The sequence below is a fragment of the Epargyreus clarus genome, unplaced genomic scaffold (assembly GCF_041222505.1).
Source record: "Epargyreus clarus isolate Ecla_fem2 unplaced genomic scaffold, WU_Ecla_fem_2.2 ptg000002l, whole genome shotgun sequence".
NCBI classification, from domain to species: domain Eukaryota; kingdom Metazoa; phylum Arthropoda; class Insecta; order Lepidoptera; family Hesperiidae; genus Epargyreus; species Epargyreus clarus.
The window spans coordinates 10,960,762-10,985,369 of record NW_027332210.1 but is presented as its reverse complement, the minus strand read 5'-3'; the positions used below and the strand labels follow the sequence as shown (position 1 = coordinate 10,985,369).

Here is a 24,608-nt window from a genome sequence, read left to right as displayed (position 1 = left end):
GTTGAATCTTTGAATCTTAGGATTATCCGTTGATCTTAATAATAGTCGAGCGCACAGCATTACAAATGATGAAGGGCCATAAAGATCCAACGAGATAAGTCGTAGGCGCGGCCGCCGCTGACCTCAGATAGCTAACACTTTGTTTACCTACCAAACTAACTCTATACATATACTCTTAGAATCTTGAATAATTGTATACAAAGTAACTAGAGAATTTTTATTAATACAAAAAAGGGAGTCCTAAAAAAGCCACTTCTACAATTTTGACAAATCTAACGACACCTCATGTGGTAAAATCCGTCAAGCCGTTAAAAAAATTTTGATATTGTCGTTAGCGCACTTATTTGCAGCTATTTGACTACTCCTTGGTCATTAATTTTATTGCAGTAAGTTTATGCAAAACTAATACTGTTTTTTTCCACATATCTTTCCTTCTGTTTAATCAAGTCGATTGGTATAAAATAAGCTAATAAAAAACTTAATTAAGCCCAATCTTCAGTACTAACAATTTACAACTAATAACCAAAATTATCCGAATTTTCACGAAGTGATTAACCTCCAAGAATTTAGTACCACTAAAATGACTCTCTGCATCATTTTTACAATTGTTTGTATAGTACAAACAAGCATAAGTGGTGGTGAGTTTTGCCGTTTTAAAGAAAGGATGGCGCCTTTGGAGGAGGGGGAGCGTATCTTAAATCTCTTGAATTAAGTTGAAAGGACTTCACTAGACATGCAACTATCTAACGATATGAACACCTAATCCCGACAGCCGTTACACAGGTCATAATTCATAACTGCATCGCGCGCTTAGTATGCGACATGCACACGGGAGGCACGTGCGCACCGTTGTACACGCTGCATTATGTCGCACGGCCGCACGGGTACTGTTACTGTGCATCATCAGCATGACACTGGCCGACATGACACAATAACACCATGCTAAGCTACCGGGCTTTTGCCTCTATTCGCTCCTGAGTTTGCTTTCATATTAGGCTTATTTTCTAAGTTAACTGCCTTGTATTTTTGCGTACGTCTTCGGCACTAATAGCTTAGTAAATCCAAATTTAGACTATCGACATTAACGAAAGACAACTGGAACACTTCTCATTTTTATTTATAACCACTGGCACAATAGGATAGTCTAAATTTTCAATAATCTTTGAATGCAGATTTATTCCTTTTCAATTTTGTTTTCACTTTAGTGAAATTTGCTATCTCTAATAGTTATAGTACTTTTCCTCCACGTAACTAATTCTACAAATGTCTCCATGTACGTTGGTATATTCATAATTTGCAAAAAAATAACCTTGATCTCAACCGAGTTCAATAAGAAATTGCAAAACATAACTCTATTTCCAATTAGCTTTGACAGAATATGATCTCAGTTGCCATACAATGTGAGTGATTCATATTCATACGAGCGTCCCGGTTATAAATGTGAGCGAGTCGCGTGTGACAAGTCAATCCGCGGCTGAATGGACGCCTCGCACCGCACGCCGCTGCAGGCCGTTACCGCACACAATGGTGCAGTTACAGGCTGATTACTGCATTACGTCGACTAACAACGGTGTATTTATCATTTAAAAATTGATCTTAAATAACTAAATATATTTGATTGATTGAATGCATTGACCAACCGAGCCATAGTTACGGGTCAATTAGTTATTGTAATTAAGGTGCAATTCATAATTGCATAGTTAGGTGGGTACATGTTTCCTTCGGCTATTTTTCATGAACAGATAGACGCAAGATCCGATTGTTACTTTATGTTACTTACTTTTATCTATAGAAATAACAATCAATTCTTTCTGTATATTACGCTCGTACTTGATTTGCCCAATAAATATTACAACTTTATGAATTTTTAATATTTGTCATATAGATATTACATCGAACCAACTATGCTCGTAGGTACTGCCGCACGGTAAAATAGAACACAGAATACATTACAACCCAATAAAACTAACAATAATTTACATACAACATTTACGTTACCTAGAGGCGATGCCAAATAATTAATGTGGAGTGTAAACAATTATATTACCATCAGTTAAGTACCGTACCATCGTACAGTCGTGCGTCATTCCCTTAATACTGTCCAGTTGGTGCATTTATAGCATTGCTTTCCAAATGCTTGGCTTTGTTACCAATCTGCTGAGTATCAACAACATGACTAATAAACTCCGTATCTTATTACTCTGAACGCAATGTATCGGTACCTTCCAAGTACTGATTGTTTGTTTGGCCGTGGCTTTAGTTTTGAAATTTACAATCTGCGCAGTTGGTTGCAATCTTGTTTGTGTTTGTGTAACCTTTCGTTTTGAAGTTAGGGCATTCTATGTTTACTTTGGTTATTAGACAAGAATCCATATTATTATACTATTATCAATAATCGGTCACCAAACAGTTTTTGGTTACTTCAGTTTGAAATGGAAAATAATTCGGCTCGAGGGACCAAATTTGCTTCGTTTACAATGTATACAAATATTACAAATCTTACAACAATAAAGTCTATAAATTCAATTTTGTTAATAATTACATATCAAGACTATTACCAAATACAATATCGTAGTAGAACAGCTACTCGGTGCGGTATGGGACTACCCCATACCGCACAAATTTGCAAGAAAAGGTAATACACAAGTACAAGAGAGATAGCTACGGTCCTGATTTGATGAACTGCATTTCTGTAACCTTATATATGAAATTCCCGTGTTACAATGTTAGTTACCGTACTCCTCCGAAACCGCATGACTAATTTTCACCAAATTTTATATGCTTATTCAGTAGGTCTGAGAATCGGCTACTATCTATTTTTCATACCCCTAAGTGATAGGGGTTGTTCACCCTTAACATTTTTTTTATTCAACAGGCAACACAGCGTTTGCCGGGTCATCTAGTAACGTATAATATTGACGTGACGTGACGTGTGACGGTACACGGCAAGGTGTAGTTACCTGCAGCACCTTCCCGGAGATGTACCGCTGGCAGTATGCGCAGCGCACGCCGTACAGCCGCTGGTAGTCGCGCTCGCAGTACGGCACGCCCGCGCGGCCCATGTACTCGCCCTGCAGCACCGCGCCGCACTCGCCGCACGCGAAGCACCACGTGTGCCACTGCCGCTCCAGCGCCACCAGCGCCTGCCCCTCGCACAGCGCCGCGCCGCAACCCGCACACTCTGCGCAACAGTAACACGTTACACAACACATCAACAAGAAGCTGACGAGCATGCCGTCCATGGAAAATATGGTCCGTGCCAAACTTCTAGCCCGCTTTGAAGTTGTTGCGCGGAGGTTTAATTAGCATATACTCCGTAACGTAAGGGCGTACTAACGCAGCTATGTACCCACGGGCGAGACCGGGCAGCGGACGGTTGCCGGGGGAGACCCGCTCTGACTTCGTCCCGCTAATTTACACAATTTGCAATTGCGACGCAACTTACAGCGGACTAGCAGTTTGGCACGGACTATAACCTCCTATTGCCGACCCTGGATAGCTGTAATCAACCCCAGATAAGATTAGATTCCTGGCCAAGTTCGGTAAGAAATGCATTGCTACTGAGGGCTATGTTGGAACTCCTTGGATATGAGTGTCTCCCTTACCAGACCCTTCAAACCATAACACAGCAGCATTTAACACTGCCGTTATGAAGCAGAAATATCTCCAGAGTCGAATCAAAAAAGGTTAAAAAAATCCTCTAAGGATGAAATTTTAATACCCCAATTTCAATTTTTTAAAATAGTTCGAAATTCAGTACCTGATTATCATTTAAAAAATATTAATAATCGAATGATACACGTAATATTATATCAACAATATGATGTAACCAAGTCACTCGAACGTATAGTACGAGTATGTTATACGAAGACTGTGTACCTCATCAAAACCATGAAATTAGTTATTAGTCATAGAATAACCTCAATAAATCTCAACCTACATCGCAAACAAACAACAGATTGAGAACGCGAATCCAATTACAAACATCCATTGAATATCGAGCGAGCGAGTGTTTACACAACAGAGTCCTGGCGTCAGGCGCGTCAGGGGCTCAGGGGTAATGATGTGCCGAGTCGGCCATTTTTGGTATTCGAGTACTTTAGTACTCATATAAAAAAGAATCGAGTCAGTACTCGAGTCCAGAGTATTCACAATGTACTCGAGTTACTTACGAGGTACTCGAATACTTTGTAAAACGCAGTTCAGTAGCACGAGGACCAAAAAAAAAGGGTGCCTAAACTAAACAAAATTAAAGAAGTTGTTTTTTGCACAATGGCTGCTGTATTCACTCGTTTGCCTAGTTGTGTACGAGTACCGTCAGTATTCGAGTATCACTGGTACTCGAGTATCACTTGTGAGATCTCGAATATGCGAGTTTATGTAAGCACTGGAGTACTGACTCGAGTCGACCTGACTCAGCACATCTCTTGTCAGGGGCGTCAGGCGCGTCAGCCGCCGGGAACCGGACACTCGGAAACTATTCATACGCTGAATGGCGTCACTGACTAACGTGCAGCTGAGGATATGGACCGATATTGTAATGTTATGGCTAGACAGTAGATTGCGCTATTTGAATATGCGTGGGCTTTCAATGAAATGCTATTTGAGAGGACGGCTGAATGGGAATTGTAGAGTTATATCTAATATTCTAATCGTACATGTCAGGAATTTAGAGTATAAATGGATAGAACATTTTTGAATACGATTTTCTCCCCATTTTACAAAAAGATAACGATAAATAAATAGTTGAAGAGACACTAACTCAATTAAGTCTTTTTAATGAGATCATTAGCATACCTATTAGAATATGTTATCGTTGGACAATTTTGTTCCAATATCAAAAAATAATTTGTTGTAGACCACCCAAGTAACACGGCACATAAGCAACAATGACTAGTGTTTATCGATAATGTGATGGCGAAGACGACGAGACTCCACAACTCTTCCAACCTTCATGGGAATTAGACGCTACTCTTCCACCTAGTATAGTTCGCGCCAAACTTCTAGTCCGCCCTGAAGTTGTTGCGCGCAGGTTTAGTTAGCATATACTCCGTAACGTAAGGCCACATTAACACAGCTATCTACCCGTGAGTGTGAGCGGGCATCGGACGGGTGTCGGAGAGTACCCGCGCTGTCTTAGTCCCGCTATTATCTACAATCGCGACGCGACTCTTTTCTATATTCGGAGCGGACTAGCAGTTTGGCGCGGACTATACCTGTTAGTGAATCCAACTGTCCAGTGGTACTCACCATTAGGATCAGGTTGCCGCCTGTCGACCTGGTCCCTGTGGTCGGAGGCGGGCGAGACGGGCGATACGGGCGAGGCTGGCGAGGCGGGCGAGGCGGGCGAGGCGGCGGGCGAGCGCGCCGCGCGGGCGGTGTGCCGCTGCGGCGCCGCCGTGCAGCCCGCGCACACCACCTCCGCGCCCGTGTACGTCACCTTCTCGCCCGACGGGAACGCGCGCCTGCAACACCACGATACCGCTGGTGTCCATCAACAACATCACCTTCGTCGTCAAGATCATTTTCATCTACAACGCCATCATTTAATAATGAGCATTATGATACTCGTTATAATGATAGCGTTCGATTATCGTGTCACTGATTGACACACGTTTCCTTGCAGAATGAAATGAGCAATTATCATTAATATCTTGTTCCATTACAGGGCACGGGTCTCCTTTCAAAATAAAGAGGTAACAATCCACAACGCTAGTCAAGTGCAGATTGATAGAACGCCACGACAGTTGTACGATTGTTTTGTTACTCTTTTAAGCTAATTGAAACAAATTAGAGTACACGATGTATAAAGCCGTGCTCAAAAGAATAACTTGCAGGTAAATCTTGTCTGCAATGATCAGGATTTAACACATTATTTTTATATCATAAAATAACTAAAACCAGTGTAGTAGTCTTTGTGATTTCTTGAAAACAAATTTGATGTCACCTAATAGGCATACATTTCAAATGATACAAATTAATAACGTAGTTAACCAAGTTGAACAGTTTGCAGTGACAGTGGTAATACTCACTTGCACCTGGCGCAGGTGAAGCACTTCTGATGGTATGTGTTGCCGAGCGCGGAGACCACCTCCCCTTCCACGTACTGGTTGCACGCCGCGCACCGCGTGCCGAACGCGCGCTGGTAGTCCTGCGCACACAAAAACAGTTGCAACGATCACAACAACGTCAACATTTCATACGTTACGACCTTGCTTGTGATACATACGAGTACACGAACAATATTTTTTCAACCCTGTTGCTAGGCGGATGGTACTCCTCAATCAATTCTATCTATCTTATCGTAATATATTGTTTTAGTTTTTTGGTTATAGGATGATTTTAGAAAATATTTTCAATATCATGTTGGATGCATATATGTACTAAAGTAAGTAATGAATTCCAATTGTGTTAAAAACTGCCTGGGATCGAAAAAAATCAAACAGATAAAGGGCAATTTCACAAATTGTTATAAATAATACAAAAATGTGATGAGAATATAATATCACTCCCCTATCGCATGTGTTCGCTGCCTATCTAATAATCTCATTTTACTCGTATATGCCAGCCCTCGTATTTTTAGACGAAATCAAAGCGAGAAATATTTTATTTCGTGTTCCATAATCACGGAGGAGGGATATAACATGTCTGTGAAAACATTTATTTCAGTTGGTACGGACTTAGAAGGGAATACATTTATTGTATCTCCTGAATAAACAAATAAATGGCGGACGGTAAAATCAGGTTACTCTAATGCATTTGCAATTCAAAAATTATACGATGCGAACTTTCTTTGCATAAAGAACTTAAAGCACCGCCATAACGACAGCTCTAAGCTTCGCTACGGCAGTTACTACGAAACTGCACTTTTATAACAGCCATTAAATAAACAAGCATAACATTTAACATCACTCTATAACGCACTAACTAGGTCAGAAGCCATCGCGGGAATAGTTTTACACATAACTTATACAGTACCTGCTCGCGGGTTTAATTTAGTTTTTCTTTATTAACACATATTGACCTATTTAAGGTTTTGTTGTGGTGGTTAGTTTAACCTCCGATCTAAACAAAACGTAGGGAATTGCAGATATCAGCTTGTAATATAATTTCAGTTCTCAGAATTACGACGTTTGAAATAGAATAAACATCTTTTGTGTACCTGCCTTCTACCTGAACAAGGAAAAATATTAGCGAAACAGATGTTACTGTGAATCGCATCCAGCATCAAGCAGCAACGTTCCTTACGCCGAATATTTGTCAGTGAGTCAGAACTCAGAAGTGTTTGTGTGTGTGTGTGTGTACTTGCCTGGGGGCAGTAGTAGTGTCCGTCCTTGCAGAAGAAGCCGCCGCGCGCGAGGGAGGCAGCGCAGGCGCGGCACGTGAAGCACGCCGTGTGGAAGTACTTGTCGGACACGCGCAGCACCTCGCCGCTGCACTTGCCGCCGCACGCGCCGCACACCACCTTGCCTGCAACAAACAAACACATACAATATACTATCAGATACTTGTGACCAGCTGTACGACATAACACATAAGATGGTTAAGACAGTTGAAGATATTACGAAACATATAATCGACGATTACGAAGAACCTATATCATATAGAGAAGCAAAAGACACTTAAAAAGAAAATAGAGCAAAGGGACCAAATACAATTATTTTTTGTGTTTTAAGGGTCGTGAAGTCAAATAGGCTAAGTAACGTATGTAACACTTCACGAGTGATACATTTAAAACAGTCGAAAATATTAAACGGAAAACAATACATTGAAAAAGAATGATAACGCATTGCAGGTATATCAACGAGTGAATGACATATAGGTCACAACAAATCAATACTTCTGGGAATTTCCCGACGACCTAATAAGAGGTCATAGGACCGTAGCAACCGTTAACACAAACCGAGGAGAACACAATATTGGGCACGTGCATTAGCTCTCACGTGTTCTTGTATTAATTAGATTTAGCCAAAGTTAGTTTACTACGCCAATAATCAGCAAAAACTATTTTGCTACGCATATGAAATCGGTTCCAGCTACGAAAATAAGGTTCCTTGCTACGCTATTACCTGTAAAGATAAAAATATTTATTCCTACGTTAATCTCTGGAGTAGTAAATGTTATTTTGCTATGGGTATATAAAGAACAATACTTTGCTACGCAAATGACCGATGGACGTGATCTTGCTATGCTATCACCTGGAAAACATTTTTCTGCTACGAAAGTCTCTACCAAAAATGTTTTCATATACAATACTACACCAGGCACTAAAGTTTTATCGTAATCAAGAGTCTGTAATCCCTGGTAGGCGGCGGCGGTTTCAATTAAGATTAAATTATAACTCTTATACGTCGTAATAACAGCTCTATAAGGATTAATTAATTACGGATCAGCCAATTTAATGGCAAACTGCTTATGGATAAAGATTCAAAAGTGTGTTATATATGTCAGAGTTTCCACTATTCAGCGTTCAGCTTTCTAGGAAGACACCATAGTTTCTCACCTTTCACCGCATTGCGTGCGATCTAAACCATACTCGCACCTGACAGCAACTAATCAAGAAAGCATAAAGGTCATAATGTATCCAATTACATGTCACTGCTCTGCAGGCTAGCGGTTTAATTAGAACCATAAAGGGCTTACAATTCGAAACCTTAAAGCCGTACATTAAATGACGAAGTTACAACGTTAATAAATAATTATAATTATAGTGTCTATTTTCTATTTTCCAAAATTATTCCAAGACAATTAAAAATAAATATTGAGGACTCATAATAACCACCCATAATCTCAAGGAAAAATTATTGCAGGATTAAATACAACATATTTCAGGAAAAATATTTCGTATAAAATTTTTCATGAAATATTTGTGTATGAAACGATTTCATTCACTACTACGTTAATGGGAACGATATCCATTGGAATCTATTTAAATCCGCGCTATCTGTCCGCTAATCTCGCAGCACACCAACATCGCCTACACCGGCCACAACACAGCCATTGATAAGCGCGCATCTGGCGGCCGCGCACGCGCACGTCTGCCGCGCGGTACGCCCGCTCGTGCGCACCGGTACATCTGATACAATAAGGGGTGATCCGATTTGGTAGAGTAAAATAAATATTTTAAATAATAATTTCTAAACGTCCCAGTAGGTCTATACAAAATTTAATTCCATTTCATGTACGGATGTTCGTAATCGAAGCGGTTAGTAGAATAACGGCAGAATATCTAAATTAAAAAGATAATAAAGAATATAACCCATTTTTATTTTTTTACTTTGTGATTATTTGACTAAATGTAATTAGACTTGCAATTATTGTACTTATTGATATAGCCAAGGTCTGATTATTGAACCATATCGTCATTTAGATTGTTTAGTATTTCGAATACATTTCAATAATAGCTAGTTATCCAAATCTTACAATAAAGAAATTTAAATGCACCCGAAACTTAAACAACCCTACTTACAATTACAACAAAGCCACGTACAGAGGACAAAAACTAATTACAAACGATATTACGATTGCTAAGTAGTATCGGTTGCAATTCAAATGAACGAGCTATTAGCATCAGGAATTTGACATAAAAACAACAGGTGTCCTCGCTGGCATGGGTTACTTACTAACTTACTATGAATGTTAAATGCATTCTTACTAGAAATTCGCTTTTACTTGTCATGTGCGACTTGTTCGTAGAATTTTAATTTCTAATGTTCTAGTGGACACACTTGCATTGGTAGATGCGACATTTAGTAAAAAAATGTACATACGAGTATAACCAGGTGAAGTAATTACCTGATGAAAGTAGAAGATATCAGATGGATTTACAAGATCCAGGATCAGTTAGGGTCGATGATTAGAAGAGGCCTACGTCCAGTAGATGTCAATAGGCTATAGATTCAAAAAGCACACAAGTGAAGTGGGAGTACAACAGATACAATATTAATAAGATATATAGCGACACAAAGAACTCACATGGAAGAGTTCAGAAATTTTAAGGGGGATGAAAATGTACCATGAAATGACTAATGATAATGACTGTGAATGACTACATAAGAAGGTATATAAGGGGAGCAAAAACAAATATGGTTGAACGGTGCATAAAATGCCGGAATGATGAGGAAAATGTCGAAATGACGGATAACACTATTCTTATCATTTGTGGATCCGTAGAAGAAAATATATTTTTGTTAACCTAAAAATTAATGTATGTAAGGCACGTGGCAGGGCAAGTGGCAACTGCACCAAATGGATCGAAATACGCATAATAATAAATATATAGCTCCCAACGTACTTACAAGCTTTTTTACAATTGTCTTTCGTAAAAGGAAACAGGTGTTAGGACGACGCGACAGAACATTTGAAGTCACCGGACACCCTTACGACCAAGCTGATAATAGAAGCTAATAAAAATATATTAAGGTTTATACGCACTCACTGACTAGTCACTGTGCTATACCTACTGCATTTTTTTTTAATTTGATACGTAAAACAATTTGACAATACTATGATGGTTAATATTAATTCTTGTATCGAAACATAACGTAAGAGACTGGCCGGGGATTGACACTACAGTGGGTATTAACCCTTTGTCCCCCATTTCTTTAGAGCAAGTTATAAGTAGTATGAGCAGTTATGAAGGAAGAATAATAAAAGGGTAGCCATATGGACGACATGCGGTCTTATTGAGGGTATTTTGGTCGATAATTAATATTTTTATTTTAAAACCCCTTTCTCTTTGAATGGATGAGTATCTCCTTAAGTTACGTCCGCATTCATAATATGTTTATTATGAACGTTTTGCATGTTTTTGCTTTTTACAGCTATAATATTTAACTTTGCTTTTAATTTTCTAATAACAATAAAACATTGTTTTTTTTTAGCAGAAAATACTTTATCTTAACTGTTAAAATATTACAAAAAGCAAACCTTAAGCGTCAAGAAACTAAAGAATCTCCGGCGTCAAAACAATTATATTCCTCTGTATCATTCCCCAATTACATCTTTACAAACAGAATGGTTTGTATCCGGATGTTGCTAAAATCATACGTCCGGCCGCGTTTATCAATAACCTGATGGACCGCGATGATATATGTATGTATAAATCCGATGAGAAAATAAACGCGGCGAGTGTATTTTAAACTTGGCGGAGCTAAAACAGTCCGCAGCATTCCATCACGTCTGTCTTGACTAATGCTGGAGAGTCTCGCCGTCCACTCCCCATCATGAAGAGCGGACAAGTTTATTATTGTTGTCATTATAATTACCTGTTCCACATATTCATGTATCAATTTAATTTCGAGAGTCGCTCCACATAATGGTAGTATCAATTTATTGTTACTGTTATATTGAACTTGTTCTTCATTAGTTTGTAAATGTGTTGTGAAGACATTTTCGATGTCAACGGCCTCTTTGTCTACGTCGGACACTTGATGCGGTGTCCAGATGTCATTTATTGAGACATATTGTGTGAGCGACGGAACTTACCACATCCTTAGCAATTATCTATCTTATTCATCTATACTTATAATAAATCTGTAGAGAGGTCAATTCTGTACATGAAATATATTTCCAAAATAACTATCAGGGGGTGATTAGGGATCGATACTGATGTCAAAAATGTAATCAGTAAAATTTTTGTCTGCCTGTCTGTCTGTCTGTCTGTATGTATATATATACAAAAACTACTCGACGGATTTTAACGAAACTTGGTACAATTATTTTTCATACTTCTGAGCTGCTTATAGTATACTTTTAATCACGCTACAATCAGTAGGAGCAGAGCATTGAAGGAAAATGTTGGTAAAACGGGAGAAGTTACTCCATTTTTTAAGCTTCCATCGCGTGTGCAACCTAAATGGTTAAAGCTACACAGAAATCATGTATGACGGAAATGTTCTCCTAAAAAATATATAAAACTTATCCCACGACAGCATATGTCTATCTTTTATGGTTGACTCACAATAACACGTGTAACTCCCGATAGCTTAGCAGTTCAAAGGTTTCTGATTATATTTGTCTACTCCTTCGTTTATAACACTCTCAGTCATCCCTAATTAAAAAAGTTAACAGTATTAACTATTTCATACAAAAGAATCATAGAAATCATACCCCTGAGTGATAAGGGTTGTTCACCCTTAACATTTTTTTTATTTATATGGCAACACGACGTTTGCCGGATCAGCTAGTATACAATATAAATATCACTTCAAACTAGTGATTGTTAGAATTTTTAGGCGCTAGATTATTTGCCAACAGATCACATACAGCCTTTCATAAACTCAAATTTAAATGATTTTATATTTAATAATTAGTTTTTTAATTTTTAGGAAAGTGATTGGCTATTTCCGTGTGGTGGTATATAGAAAGCACCTACTCCACTACACATGAATGCAGATGAAAGACACATGTATAGTGTAATAGCGCTGCAGAATGTTTTAACGCTGCACGTCTAATGAGCTTTGCTTAGCGATCGATCAGGCGGCGCCGCCCGCTCCTAATAACACTCTTACCCCACATACGACGAGATAGCCGCCGTCTCCCCCTACTTACTGAGTCAACTGCTTTTGCTGGAAACCACTCGAATACGTGAACGTTTATCTATTCACAATGTTTCTTTAAGCTTATGTAAAGGTAGTTACTGTTTTATTAGACGGTGTAATGGTCAAGAATCAGACTATTTATTCATACTTCAGATTAGGAATGATTAGTAACCAATTAGAAATAAACTAGATTCTCAAGAATTCGACTAAATATTTTTAAGATGTAGTGTATTTGAAAGTTTATTTAACGATGCACTAATATGTCATATGCAATCGGCATTCCATAAATATAGGGCATATTAAGAGACATATAAACATTGATTCATAAATAACATTAAGCAGCATCAACAAAAACCAATTTGAAGTAATATCGTAACTAATAAGCATCTCTAATCCATGGGTGTGATATACGACGTGTAGCAAACAAACTGTCCACACCGAGCTCGGCATACAGATCACGCAAACACCATTAGTAAACGCCATAAGCACTGAATGCACGCCAGACGGAATGCTGCTATATATAGCGGAGTCTGGCGCTGCGCCAGCCGCTGCCGAGATGAGCTATGATCGCACGTTGTTATCACGGAGATATCCTGTTGAGATAGGTTCGAGAACCATACTGCTGATACCGTGAGTGTTAAGACATGTTCTTCCCTTGACTTTTAATTGGGTATCGGCTGATGATAACTTGATAAGGATTGAAAATATACTAGTTACGTCCTCACACATTATACAATTTATTTACATTATTAAACGTGTACAATAATAGATTGCTGCAAAATGTAGTATTGCAAGTTGGATTTAGGAAGGATTGCTATGATATACATAAAAACTTACTTACTTAGATAGAGGTTTTACTACGCTGTGATAATTACATTGTCGCTGAAACTTTCGCAATTTTGCTGCATTTCAGTACAATGTATAAGATAGTTTCCGCAGTCGTAAAGATATTCTCGTACGGAAATATCAGTATCTCTATTAGAAGCATGACCATCGTATCCATTACGGAGAGGAAGTATTAAAGAGCAATAATAATAAAGTTGAACAGCAATATACCACGTACAATGTTTATGGCGATGGAAAGTAGCAATATAGAGTCATTTTTATCCAAAACCCAACGCTCGTAGCAATCATACAATCAAATTTTATTTGTGAGAACGTTAGTAATGATGTTGCGAGCAGAGCTATTAGATAGCAATACTACAATCGCAAATTGAGGCAATTCATAGCTAATGATGAACACTTTTTCTTTATGACCAGTATGTACCGAGCTTGTAAAGTGGTAGACTTTTACGCATTACGGTACAAACTTTATTTGCCTCCTATATCTGTATAGATACAGTACATAATTGAAATGCAGAATTGCTTCAAATGTGTTGGAAAGACAAATCAAATGAGATTCTTGACAGAGCGTTTCAGTTGAGGTTTTAATCCGATCTGATATAATTAAACTAGCAGTAGGTACTTTAAAAATTACAGTGTCCTGACACTAATAAAATGTTACAGACCAGCTATCTGTCAAACGCTCTTCGGCAAGTGTGACAGCGTATGAAGGATAGACTGTAGGCTTTGCCCTGACGTGGTGAGCAAAAACGATCGCATGCAGCGTCCGGGCAAAAAGTGTTCAGAAACAAAAACCTGTCTATGATAGCGAGTGAGTCAGAGCGCTCGCCGACACGTACCGCGACAAAAACTGCGGCCGCGGCAGGTGGCGTTCGGGGCGCTTCATTATCACTTTGCGAAGCTATTGGCAGATTGAACAAACTTGAAATTGGATCTTAAGGTGATATAACTCCGATGTTGTTAATGTAACTCCGGCTACAACACCGCTAGTGAAGCTATTGTGTTGTGTTTTGGAGGGTGTGGTGAGGCAGATTTACTTTTGTACCTCTAACAGTTTCTCAAGTTGAGGAACATGTCTATGATTAAATTCACATAAATACGTGAAATTCTTGTACTATTTGCAGAAATGACGTGAATCACTATGTGAATTTAATCATAGAATTATATCCCATTCTGAAATAGTGAACACTAATACCGCAGCAAACTTCAGATATATTTAAGATTTGGTTCATCTTTAACCGTAGGGGAATCTTTATACCAAACAGACCACAACTTACTTTAGATTGTCTTGGCTTACAACGACTACCTTTGAACAATAATGATGGTATATTATTAACCTACTTTTGAGTATACCTATTAAGTGTAGGGAAAACCTATGCCGTCGCTTACTCAATACAACATTAATAATATACAAGCAACTCGTACGCCTAACACTTGATTAAACAGAGCAATGTCACAAGAGTGTCGCAAATCGCGCGGTTCCCCAGAGGATCGCCCTGTCGTAGCGGCTGTAGGAGCGTAGCGGTACGCTCCGCCACCGCCGACGCGACTCCCGAGGATATCCCAGGGGACTCGTATATTATTACAACGATGCATGATAATTAATGCTAGAATCTAATCTAATCTATAAATTATGGATCTCTTTCTGAACGTCATCATCTAACTCCAACCGCTTCAAGACCATATTCGCAATTTTGTACATTTTTATTTTGTTTTATTTATTTATTTTACAGAAACACAGCTATCATTACAGGTCCTTCCAAAGCGATAGTGTGGTTCTTTAATTTTGAACAAAATAGCACAGTACAGACAGTGTCGTATTTGTAAATTCATTCAGAGAGCAAGAGAATATATCAATTAAATCTGCAACGAGGTTTAAAGTACGCAAGGCGCGTGTGATAGGCGCTTTGTTTGTATCCATATTATTTGAAAGATTGTACTTAACGAGTTCAAATATCTTTCAGAATCATAGTTTCAGATAAATAATTTTCAATAGTATAGTAGAAATTTCAGTTGTTACAGTTTTGAAGACTCTACATCCATCTGTTGTTGCAAAAAAAGTGTAAACCATTATAAAAGAGAATACTACGGCAACACAACTATGACATAAAACATAACACTAACATTTTGGTTTATATTACCAGAGATGCATTGCACAACCCTTGTAAACATGAGCAGAAGATTAACAATCGATTGAAGCCGGCGCCCTCGTAAACCGACAGCCATACGTCAACACGCCGACACATCCCCGCATACAAATAGCTAACAACAAGTTTCCTTTATTACATGTTAATGGTGTGATATTGCAAGTTAAGTAGGCGCTTCACGACCTGGAATGCTGTTCGTTTATATTAGAAACACATCTCGGCAAATTGCGCTTAACATTAAGTACACAGCTGTAGCTGTACTAGTTTCCATAAAAGAATCACTAGAGATAACATAACAGTATGTAATGATAATTTAATGATGACTATGAACTCAAGAGAATGTAATTAAACTTAATCACTATTTTCTTTTGATATAACAACATATAACCTTAAAGCATTTCTAGAATGTGTCATGGAACGTTTTCAGCTAATATCCATCCAAAACAAATAAGACAAAAAATCTGGTTAAATATCTTCGGATTGCGGATCTGCTTCGATATTAGTCTCAGTAAACAACCGTGGAATTCTTCAATTTAAGACGATCTAATAGCTAAAGCTTGAATAACACTACAAAAAACATCTCGAGCGGAACGGGCATGAGTCATTACTATGCGCACTGGCAATTATAGTTGACAAGGACATTGTCATGTTGGAATCGTTAGTGCTGAATCTCTCTACAGCGAATTTCAAGATGACCACGCTGACGGATATCAAATTATATTTGGAGATCGAGTTTTGGTTGTACCAGTACAAAAGTCAGATGTAATTGTCCATAAAAAGAGCACGATTATATATAGAAAAAAAAGGTATACTCTTTAATCAGTATCAATTCAATCAATAAATCATATTAATAATAATTGCCAGACCCTCTGAAGATCGCAGGAAACCCATGGATTGAGAAGACTCAGGACAGGTAAGAGTGGCGCAAATAAGAAGGAACATGTCAAACATCCAGTGGACTTCAAGATTGATGGCTGGATGGCTAGTTTCCCTTAGCTGCTTGAAAAATTGCCTGCTTAGAAACAAACGTGTTTTTTTCAATGCCTAGATGTGTAAAGAAACGTTTATTTATCAGTTGTGATTGCCATTACTAATATGTTTCTTTTTTAAACAAATAACAATAATAAATTAGGCAAGTTCAATAACACGGAATCAATGATTCCGTGCATAATATGATCATCAAAATATACCAGAACCACCGCAACAGATACCAAAGCACAGATACGAAACGAAACATATATTTGTTCAATTTAATCAACGTTTACGCTGATTTCTGATTATAACACGATATCTTCACCAACCAAAGTAACACAATGCAGGCCAATTTGTGTACAATTACGGAGGGCTAATTAGCCGAACAATAGTTAGTCATCGCGCGTGTAATTACAGCGACGGATCGATCATTGTTTGATTATCAACTTATGTTCTTATACACATGTGATGATGAGCTTAATGATCAAATCAAAATGTATATAACACTTTAATATACGTGATATCTTTTAACAGCAGCGATAGCCTAGTGGTTGAAACTCAGTCTCTCGATCAAGGGATCCGATGTTCTAATCTCAGGCTTAATCTTTGATGATTCAAAGTTATACGACATATATATTAGAAATTAATTATGACTTGCTTTAACGCTAAAGAAGAACATAGCAAGAAAGCCTACATACCTGAGATCTCTAAAAAAGGTCCCATGGATATGAGAATTCTACTAATACGCTCTTGGTCAGCGCGGTGGACTGTGGCCCAATCCATGTTATCCTGAGAGGAGAACCTTATCCAACAGTGGAACAGTAGTGGGTTGACGATGACGATATCTTCATAATTGACAACATAAACAAACTCAAAATTCACAAAAAACTTCTTGTCTCGATACATTGCTTCTACGTACGTATCTAAATAAATTACGCGTGCAATGAACCTATAAGTCACCTTTTGTCCTCTGAGTTAGTCGCCGCGGGTGCATGTCGGCTGTTATTTGTGGAAAAACACTTCGAATGAAAATGAAAAACACGACCAAAATGTAGTGGACTGTTCGTAAATTGCAGTCACGTACAACTCGTACAACACAGACAAATAAGATATGGTTGAGTCATTAGACTTAAATAATGTTGAGAGATTAAAGAAATCTTACAGCAGACTTTGTATCACATAGCAAATCTAGTATAGTATTCGGATCAAGATACTTGTACGTATGATCTACGTATGTACGAATATATCTAGAATTCTTAAAGATCAAAACTTGGTTGATGATACGTTTATTAAGCCAAGTACAAAGCAAAAATATTTTTAAGCAATGTGTCAATTGTTTTTAAAATTCTAGTTTATGGCATGTCATGAATATTGATCGAAAAGCAAATAATGGCTGGACAAAAAGATTACACTTAATGTGTTTCTACTTCAAGAGAAACATGAATGCGGTGATTGTTTTTTGCCTGTATGTAGTACGCATTCGAACCGAAATAGACAACAATCATTGCTGTTGGTAACAGAAATAGGCGTGACAATGGCAGCTGAATCAGATGCCACTATTAGTGCTCACGAGCTGGACAATGTGAAACAGTCAGAGAAACTTTTAAGTGACCTTACATTTTTTATTAGATTTGAGATATTATTTACTACCGCTATAAAAATTGGGTCGGCAAACCTGAGATGAAGTCTACAATACATTTATTTCAAAATCCCTATTATTAAATTTAGTCCCTTATGCGTATCGAAAATTTCTTGCACTAAAAAGTAGATTGAGTGACCCAACAAACCCGTTTATTGTTTTCGATCTTTACTACTACCATATACTTTATGGGTGCCAATATACGTGGGAACAAGATCGCCACAACGCTAACAACGTCCATAAAGCGTCACAATTCGCTCGCACGATATGTTCCCATGAGTCGAGTTATCGGGTTGCCAAAAACTCGGTAATTGGCTCCAGAGGACGCTGATTGTGTCTCCGCTCGGTCATTACGGTACAAAAAAATGTATTGTTAAGGCCAAGTTCAAAAATCCGATGTGCGCTTAAAACACACACAAGTAAGGGTTCTGCAGGCGAAATTAATATACACTTTATTAGTGTATGTATATCACATGTATTTATCATATGTCTTTCATAACAATATTATTTATAATGTTACTAAACTTAAATAGCGTGTAGCGGTAGGTGACGAACACAACAATCTTTTCTGAAAGGATATCTTTTTATAATTGAATATGAATAGTAACGAATTAAATTTATAGTAAACGAAGGTCACGTTCAAGGTCAAATTTAAAACAATTAACTTAATTCTCAGCTAAGTTCACTAGTAATTATCTTCACATGTATAATTTCTGTTGACTTGTTGCTGTTGGATTTTGACGTCCAAGCGTTCATAATTATATATTTTTTTCAAACCTTATCAATCACAATTAGGAACAACTTGGCTCGCCACTTCCACGCGCCCGGAACTCACCGGCCCAAATTGTTAGCAGCGAATGGCACATGTTTTTGTGTAATTTTTTCTTACAATTTACGTTGACTGCTTGTATTTGATTACCTAACCAATTTACTCCACATACATACATTGTGACATACACATGTTATGTTAGAGGGTAGTCACTATAGAATTTAGACTTAAACTTCGGAAGTTTTCTTTATGTAAAACATAAAGACTGAGAAAGACACTGTAACCATCGAAATATCTTGAATCTTATTGGATTGACGTTTTAAGCAATTCGACTTTGTAAAAAAAGAGTATTTGTATTAGTATTTTATAAACATTATCATTTTCACTAAGTGATATATTGACATTGACAATTTGATAATTTACAATAAAAGTATTTTTTTTCAATTACTTCCAATTTTAAAAAGGCAAATGTTCGATAGGTATATACGTAGTTTGTCCCTGTAGTTCCGGGACTAGAATAGGGCTACGGTATCTCCTGCCTGTCGTAAGAGGCGACTAAAAGGAGGCTTCCGGGGTTGCGGGCGGCAAGAGTGGGAGCTCGAACCGCCCGGCCAGCGGCCCCGGGAAGGACGACGGTATGTGTGGTCGCATACCGTCGTATACACCAGATGGTGTGGCGAGCGTCAAGCTCACCTGGGCGGAGCCCGACGGGGCAACGCGCTTAGAGGACTCCGGTTGCGTTCCTTTGGAGATCCCGGAGCCCTCAACGCAGCGCAGAGGACGGCCACCGGGGGGGTTTTAGTGCGGTAAAAATCCCACATAACTCGGCGTCGCTCCCACGTTGTCGGGTACCTTTTGAAGGTTTCCCCCTCGACAAAAAAAAAAAAAAAAAAAAAAAAAAGGTATATACGTAGTTAGGCTCGTGTGTGTGGAATAACCCATAAAAAGTGGTATGTATAAGCCGTATTATTAACAGCACTCATAATTAGCGTTGTCAGGCATACTCCTTACGTTGACTCACTCGGAATTCATTTTAATAAACATTATTTCATTCTCACACTGTGCGATTCTTATCAATATCTTAACTATGACATTTAGTCATATTTGTCTGACACCAATACGAAATTACAGTGTGTGGTTTGCGTAAACTTTGAGTTTTTCATATTTATATATAGGTCCATTTCATTATTTGTCAGATACCGAAGCACAAGTTGAAAGTAGTTCGTACTCTACATTGTAGACACTACTAAATAATTTTCTCGCAGAGTTACTGCAGCACTTTAGTACAGTTCGTTGTTGTTGTACAAAATTCACGGGAAACATTAAATTTATACCGACTGCCGTATATGTTTCATTTATTATACAGAAAACAGCCAAAGTTTCTCTTTAATAGGGAAATTTGAGACCAGTTATACATTATCCATGCTGCAGTAAAAATGCAACTTTACGACTATAACCCTCTTCTATTTCTATCTTACTAACATCAAGAGTACATAGTAATTTTCCTATAATGTATTCCAATTTGTATATTTTCTTTTTGACTGATTAATACGAAAGTCAGTTGCGCATTTTATGGCACAAAGTAAAAAAAAAAAACTCCTTTGCTCCATTAGCATGGAAACCGCTGTCTCCGGGACATCTGACATATCGCGATCTGGTATCAAAGCGAGCCGCCGCGGGCCATTAGTTCCGCCGCGCGATTGCGAGATTAACAAAAATATCGGAAAAGGATTCAAATCCGATCTGTAATGCGGAGATTGTGGAGATCCACCCAGCGACCACAGCGAATACGCTGTAGCGATGATTCTGTATATTCTTATCGCTGTTTTTCTTTTATTTACTCGTATTACAAATACACAATAATTTAATATTTACGAAAACATCCGAAATTTACCTGTTCGGTAAACAATAAAACTTGAGTAATTAACTACTGCATTGAATATAAATAAGCCTATGTCCTCTTACTATACTTCACCAAAATTATAAAGCAATATACTGCACAAATGTAAGTAAGTATTCATTTAGGTATGTAGCGAATTTTGCGATAAGAAAACATTGGATATTGCATGAAAATTTTTGAAATAAGCATAAAATGGCAATTATAAATTATAGACGAACACTTACATTTGCAAAGATTGCAAAGATTGATTCGATCACAAAATTCTCTTTTATATCAAGAGCGGCGGCGATAAAGCCAAGCGATCGTATCGAGCGTCAGGTTATTAAGATCGCGGGCAGCCTTCTATACGATACATCAGGTAATGGAGAAGGCTACCGTGATTGACGATCAATTTGCAACTCATTTTAAGTTAACTTTCTTTACAGATCAACTGACTTGATTGATATGATCGCAGCATCAAACAATGTTCCCAAGATAATGTAGAGTACGCGCGGTTGTACAACACAAGACAACTGAATGTAAATCATTTTAAAACCTCATACATGGTACTTCGAAGGTAATATAAAACTGTTTTGTTTATGCTATGATGCCCAATAGGAATAAAACTAAATGGAAATAGTATCGAATAGGTATAGAAATGTACGTGCTCATCCGAAAAGCTTCGTGATCTGCCCATCACTCTGCCCAGCGTTGCGCTGGTTTCATTAGGCAAATTAGCGGAGAAACTTTCACCTTGCTTCATGACTTGCTTAGAATTATGGTAAAACCATCATCACTAATAGCCTTGCTGTAAAACGTTTAGATTTGTTGATAGCAGATTATTGGGTATAATTTTCTCCAGGTGCGTGTTGTATAAGGTTTCCGCACTATGAAAGCGTGTAAAGTGACCGCCTGAATAGGAAACTAACATCACTAGAAACCACTACCTTTGATACCATTGTAATTATCAGCAGATCCTCAATATCTTTGTTAATATAATTTCCAATAATTTGTATACCTGGAAATAACTTCGAAAATTCTGGAAAATAATTTGAACAGGGCCAATATTACGATCCTTTCTTTCTTTTGAGGAAAGCTGACATTTTGCACAAGAAGCTGAAACCACAATTCACTTATTCCAATATCATGTGAAAAGCTTGCAGTCGGCAAAAGTTTGCATTCCCACATCGAAAGCTCCGTGTGCCATCCAAGCGCACGTCCAGACCTAACACAATTATCGGGCACTCGGCTCGTCATTATGGAAATTAGCGCGCATGATGTTAGAACTTTCGCCCGCTGCACGCGCACCGACCGTCACTCAAGCTGTTAATGCACGCCTCGTACGAGATCACGAAGGGTGAAGTTCAAGTCATTTTATACAATAGACGTGTGAATCGTACTTTCTACAAACATTGCCGTATATACGATCAGGGATACGATATGCCATGGATACGATCGAATCCTCCCTGATTTATGTTTGAATATGATGAACTTGTAGGACTTCTACGACATTATCTTGATCGAGATACCAATTTTGAATAATTCCCTTGATTATAATATATCGAATAATGATTATGTATTAAAGGTCTGATTGCAAGTATTTAAGAAACTTATTTAACTATCGTAAAGATGGTAATAACAGTTTTTGCTCAGGATAGTCGCAGAAAGGTGCGCTCACAGTAATGACGGAGACCATTTATCATGTTGGCCGTCGCGCGGAGAAATGTTCGCGACACATCGCGGTGTCAATCAAACCGCCTTTAACGGCGACAGCGCGATGATTTAGATAAATCGACTCATCCTCTACACCGGCCGATCAAATAGGTTAGCGGCTTCAATAGAAATGTGGAACAGTGTTAGCGGGTTGCGATAAAGAACCACATTTGCAAGAGATTAGCTAGGCTTCGCATGATTTGCGGCTATTCAGGTTGACATTTCCAAGTCTGATGACAAGACTGATGCAGATACATAACAGTAAAATGCAACTGCTAGCGAGATAACCATATCGACGGTTAGTACCTTCATTAAATCTATGAAGTTGTCTTAGTTGTTACTTTTTTTTGGGAAATAAGCGTGCATTTTACACGACGCTAAGTGGTCACTGCACATCATGTACAGTGTAAACTATATTGTGTAGGGGTTCCACCGGAAGCTGGTCACGGACGCGTTGCTCCCGAGGACTAAAACTGTCGACTAATTTTTCAACTCATTTTAGACAATAAGAAGACACGACACAGAAATCTTCTGATGGAATACAAATATAGTCCAATTCTTATATTTCGTTTTTCTTCTTCGTTCTTGAATACTTATCTATACATGTGCCCTAGCAGATCGCGTTGCTTAAAAGGTTTAGTAACGCAGTGCCATTGAAACTCGAGGCACGGACAAAGGCCGAGAGTGGCGTTTAGACAGCGTCTTTGTTGGTGATGTCACATTGTCCACAACAATGACATTCGTGGGCGACTCCGCTCCTTTCGAATACTGACGAGCTTTTGAAACTGTCGCCTAGGCCATTAATAACCAGTAACGGTATATATTGACAAAGAGGATACTTCGTCGAGACGGTTTGATGATTTCATTAAACCATATACAAAGGACTTAATATAGTTTGGTTTTTATTATGTTCAATCCAAAGGAACGCTAAACTGTCGCACAATTGTTTAATGATCATATCGTATTACATAGAGGTATCTGTCTCAAGCTATGAGGGGTACAGAACTGCATCTGCAACTACCAATGGTAGACTAAATTTTACTTAAGTTCAATTGAAGAATGATGTTTACTCATACTACAAATATAACTACCTGAACATTAACAATCCTTAATGCAGCGATGTGCTGTCAGGGCGGGGTCAAATTCCTTTCGTACCGAATGAACGTTCGTCGTCCATAAATGTAATTGAGGTAGTGCAGAGGCGACGGGAGTCAATTAACTATTAGAGCAATTGCACTCGGAATATAGGTCGGCAGCGCGACGCGACGTGGCCATGCGCTGGGAAATACTTAGGATATTACCACCAGTTCAGCATTTTTTCATAATATAGTAGTAACAAATCTTGTAGTCTATCTGGTGGTGGTAAGTGGCCATTGTCACCCGTGGACACTCGTGATCTACCACTTATAGGATGAGAGACCTACCTGAGGTCGGCCAAAGATGCAATACTGCCCCTTGACTGAGTTCGTACATCATCTCGCAAAAATTTATTCAGCTAAATTATTTAAATTGTGTTTTTTGCTTAGGTACCCTATGATTTTACCGCCATCAATGCAGGGTTAGATAAATAGTCAATATTCAAACATTAACCACGGACTGTGAGAATTGCGGTCGAACGGAAAACTAAAGATGAACTTGACAAAGCTCACAACATAGATGAATCACACACGTACAAATGATTAAGAACTAAAGTACAAATTGCAATAAATCAGTGAACGCGAGTGAGGTGAGACGCGCGCCGGAGGTCAATTAATTAAACAGCACTCGCGGGATGTGCCCGCGGGGTGCCACGTGGGAGTGCCACGGTGCCACTGCGCAGACCGGCGAGACACTAACATATCTATTACAAATAACACTTCAATATCTATCATCTACTATAACTGCGTTTCTCTAAACTTAAAAATATATCTCGTATGTGAGCTCGAAATCCTTTTAAAGTGTTTGATCTACCTATCTAGCGACCTAATCTTGAAAAGATGCATGTGCTCAAAGATAGTCTTTTATTTACAAAAATAGGTATTAACTAAGTAATAAGTACTCTCAGTAAATATGCAAATTTCCTTGCACGGAGGTTTACGCGAGAAGTTGCACGTAATCTCATAGG

At 38.4% G+C, this 24,608-nt stretch overlaps 1 protein-coding gene across 7 annotated transcripts in view; it reads right to left on the bottom strand.

Annotated features, from left to right (window-relative positions):
* The window catches only part of Unc-115a (actin binding LIM protein Uncoordinated 115a), a 108,645-nt gene that overhangs the window by 20,385 nt on the left and 63,652 nt on the right, over positions 1-24,608 (bottom strand). For all 7 annotated transcript variants that reach the window (XM_073080320.1, XM_073080285.1, XM_073080277.1 and 4 more), the window contains exons 2-5: positions 7,310-7,470; positions 6,033-6,151; positions 5,251-5,465; positions 2,961-3,181 (exon numbers count right to left, since the gene is read on the bottom strand). In XM_073080320.1, the coding sequence (XP_072936421.1) occupies positions 2,961-3,181; positions 5,251-5,465; positions 6,033-6,151; positions 7,310-7,470 (716 nt within the window). The remainder of the gene's footprint in view (positions 1-2,960; positions 3,182-5,250; positions 5,466-6,032; positions 6,152-7,309; positions 7,471-24,608) is intronic.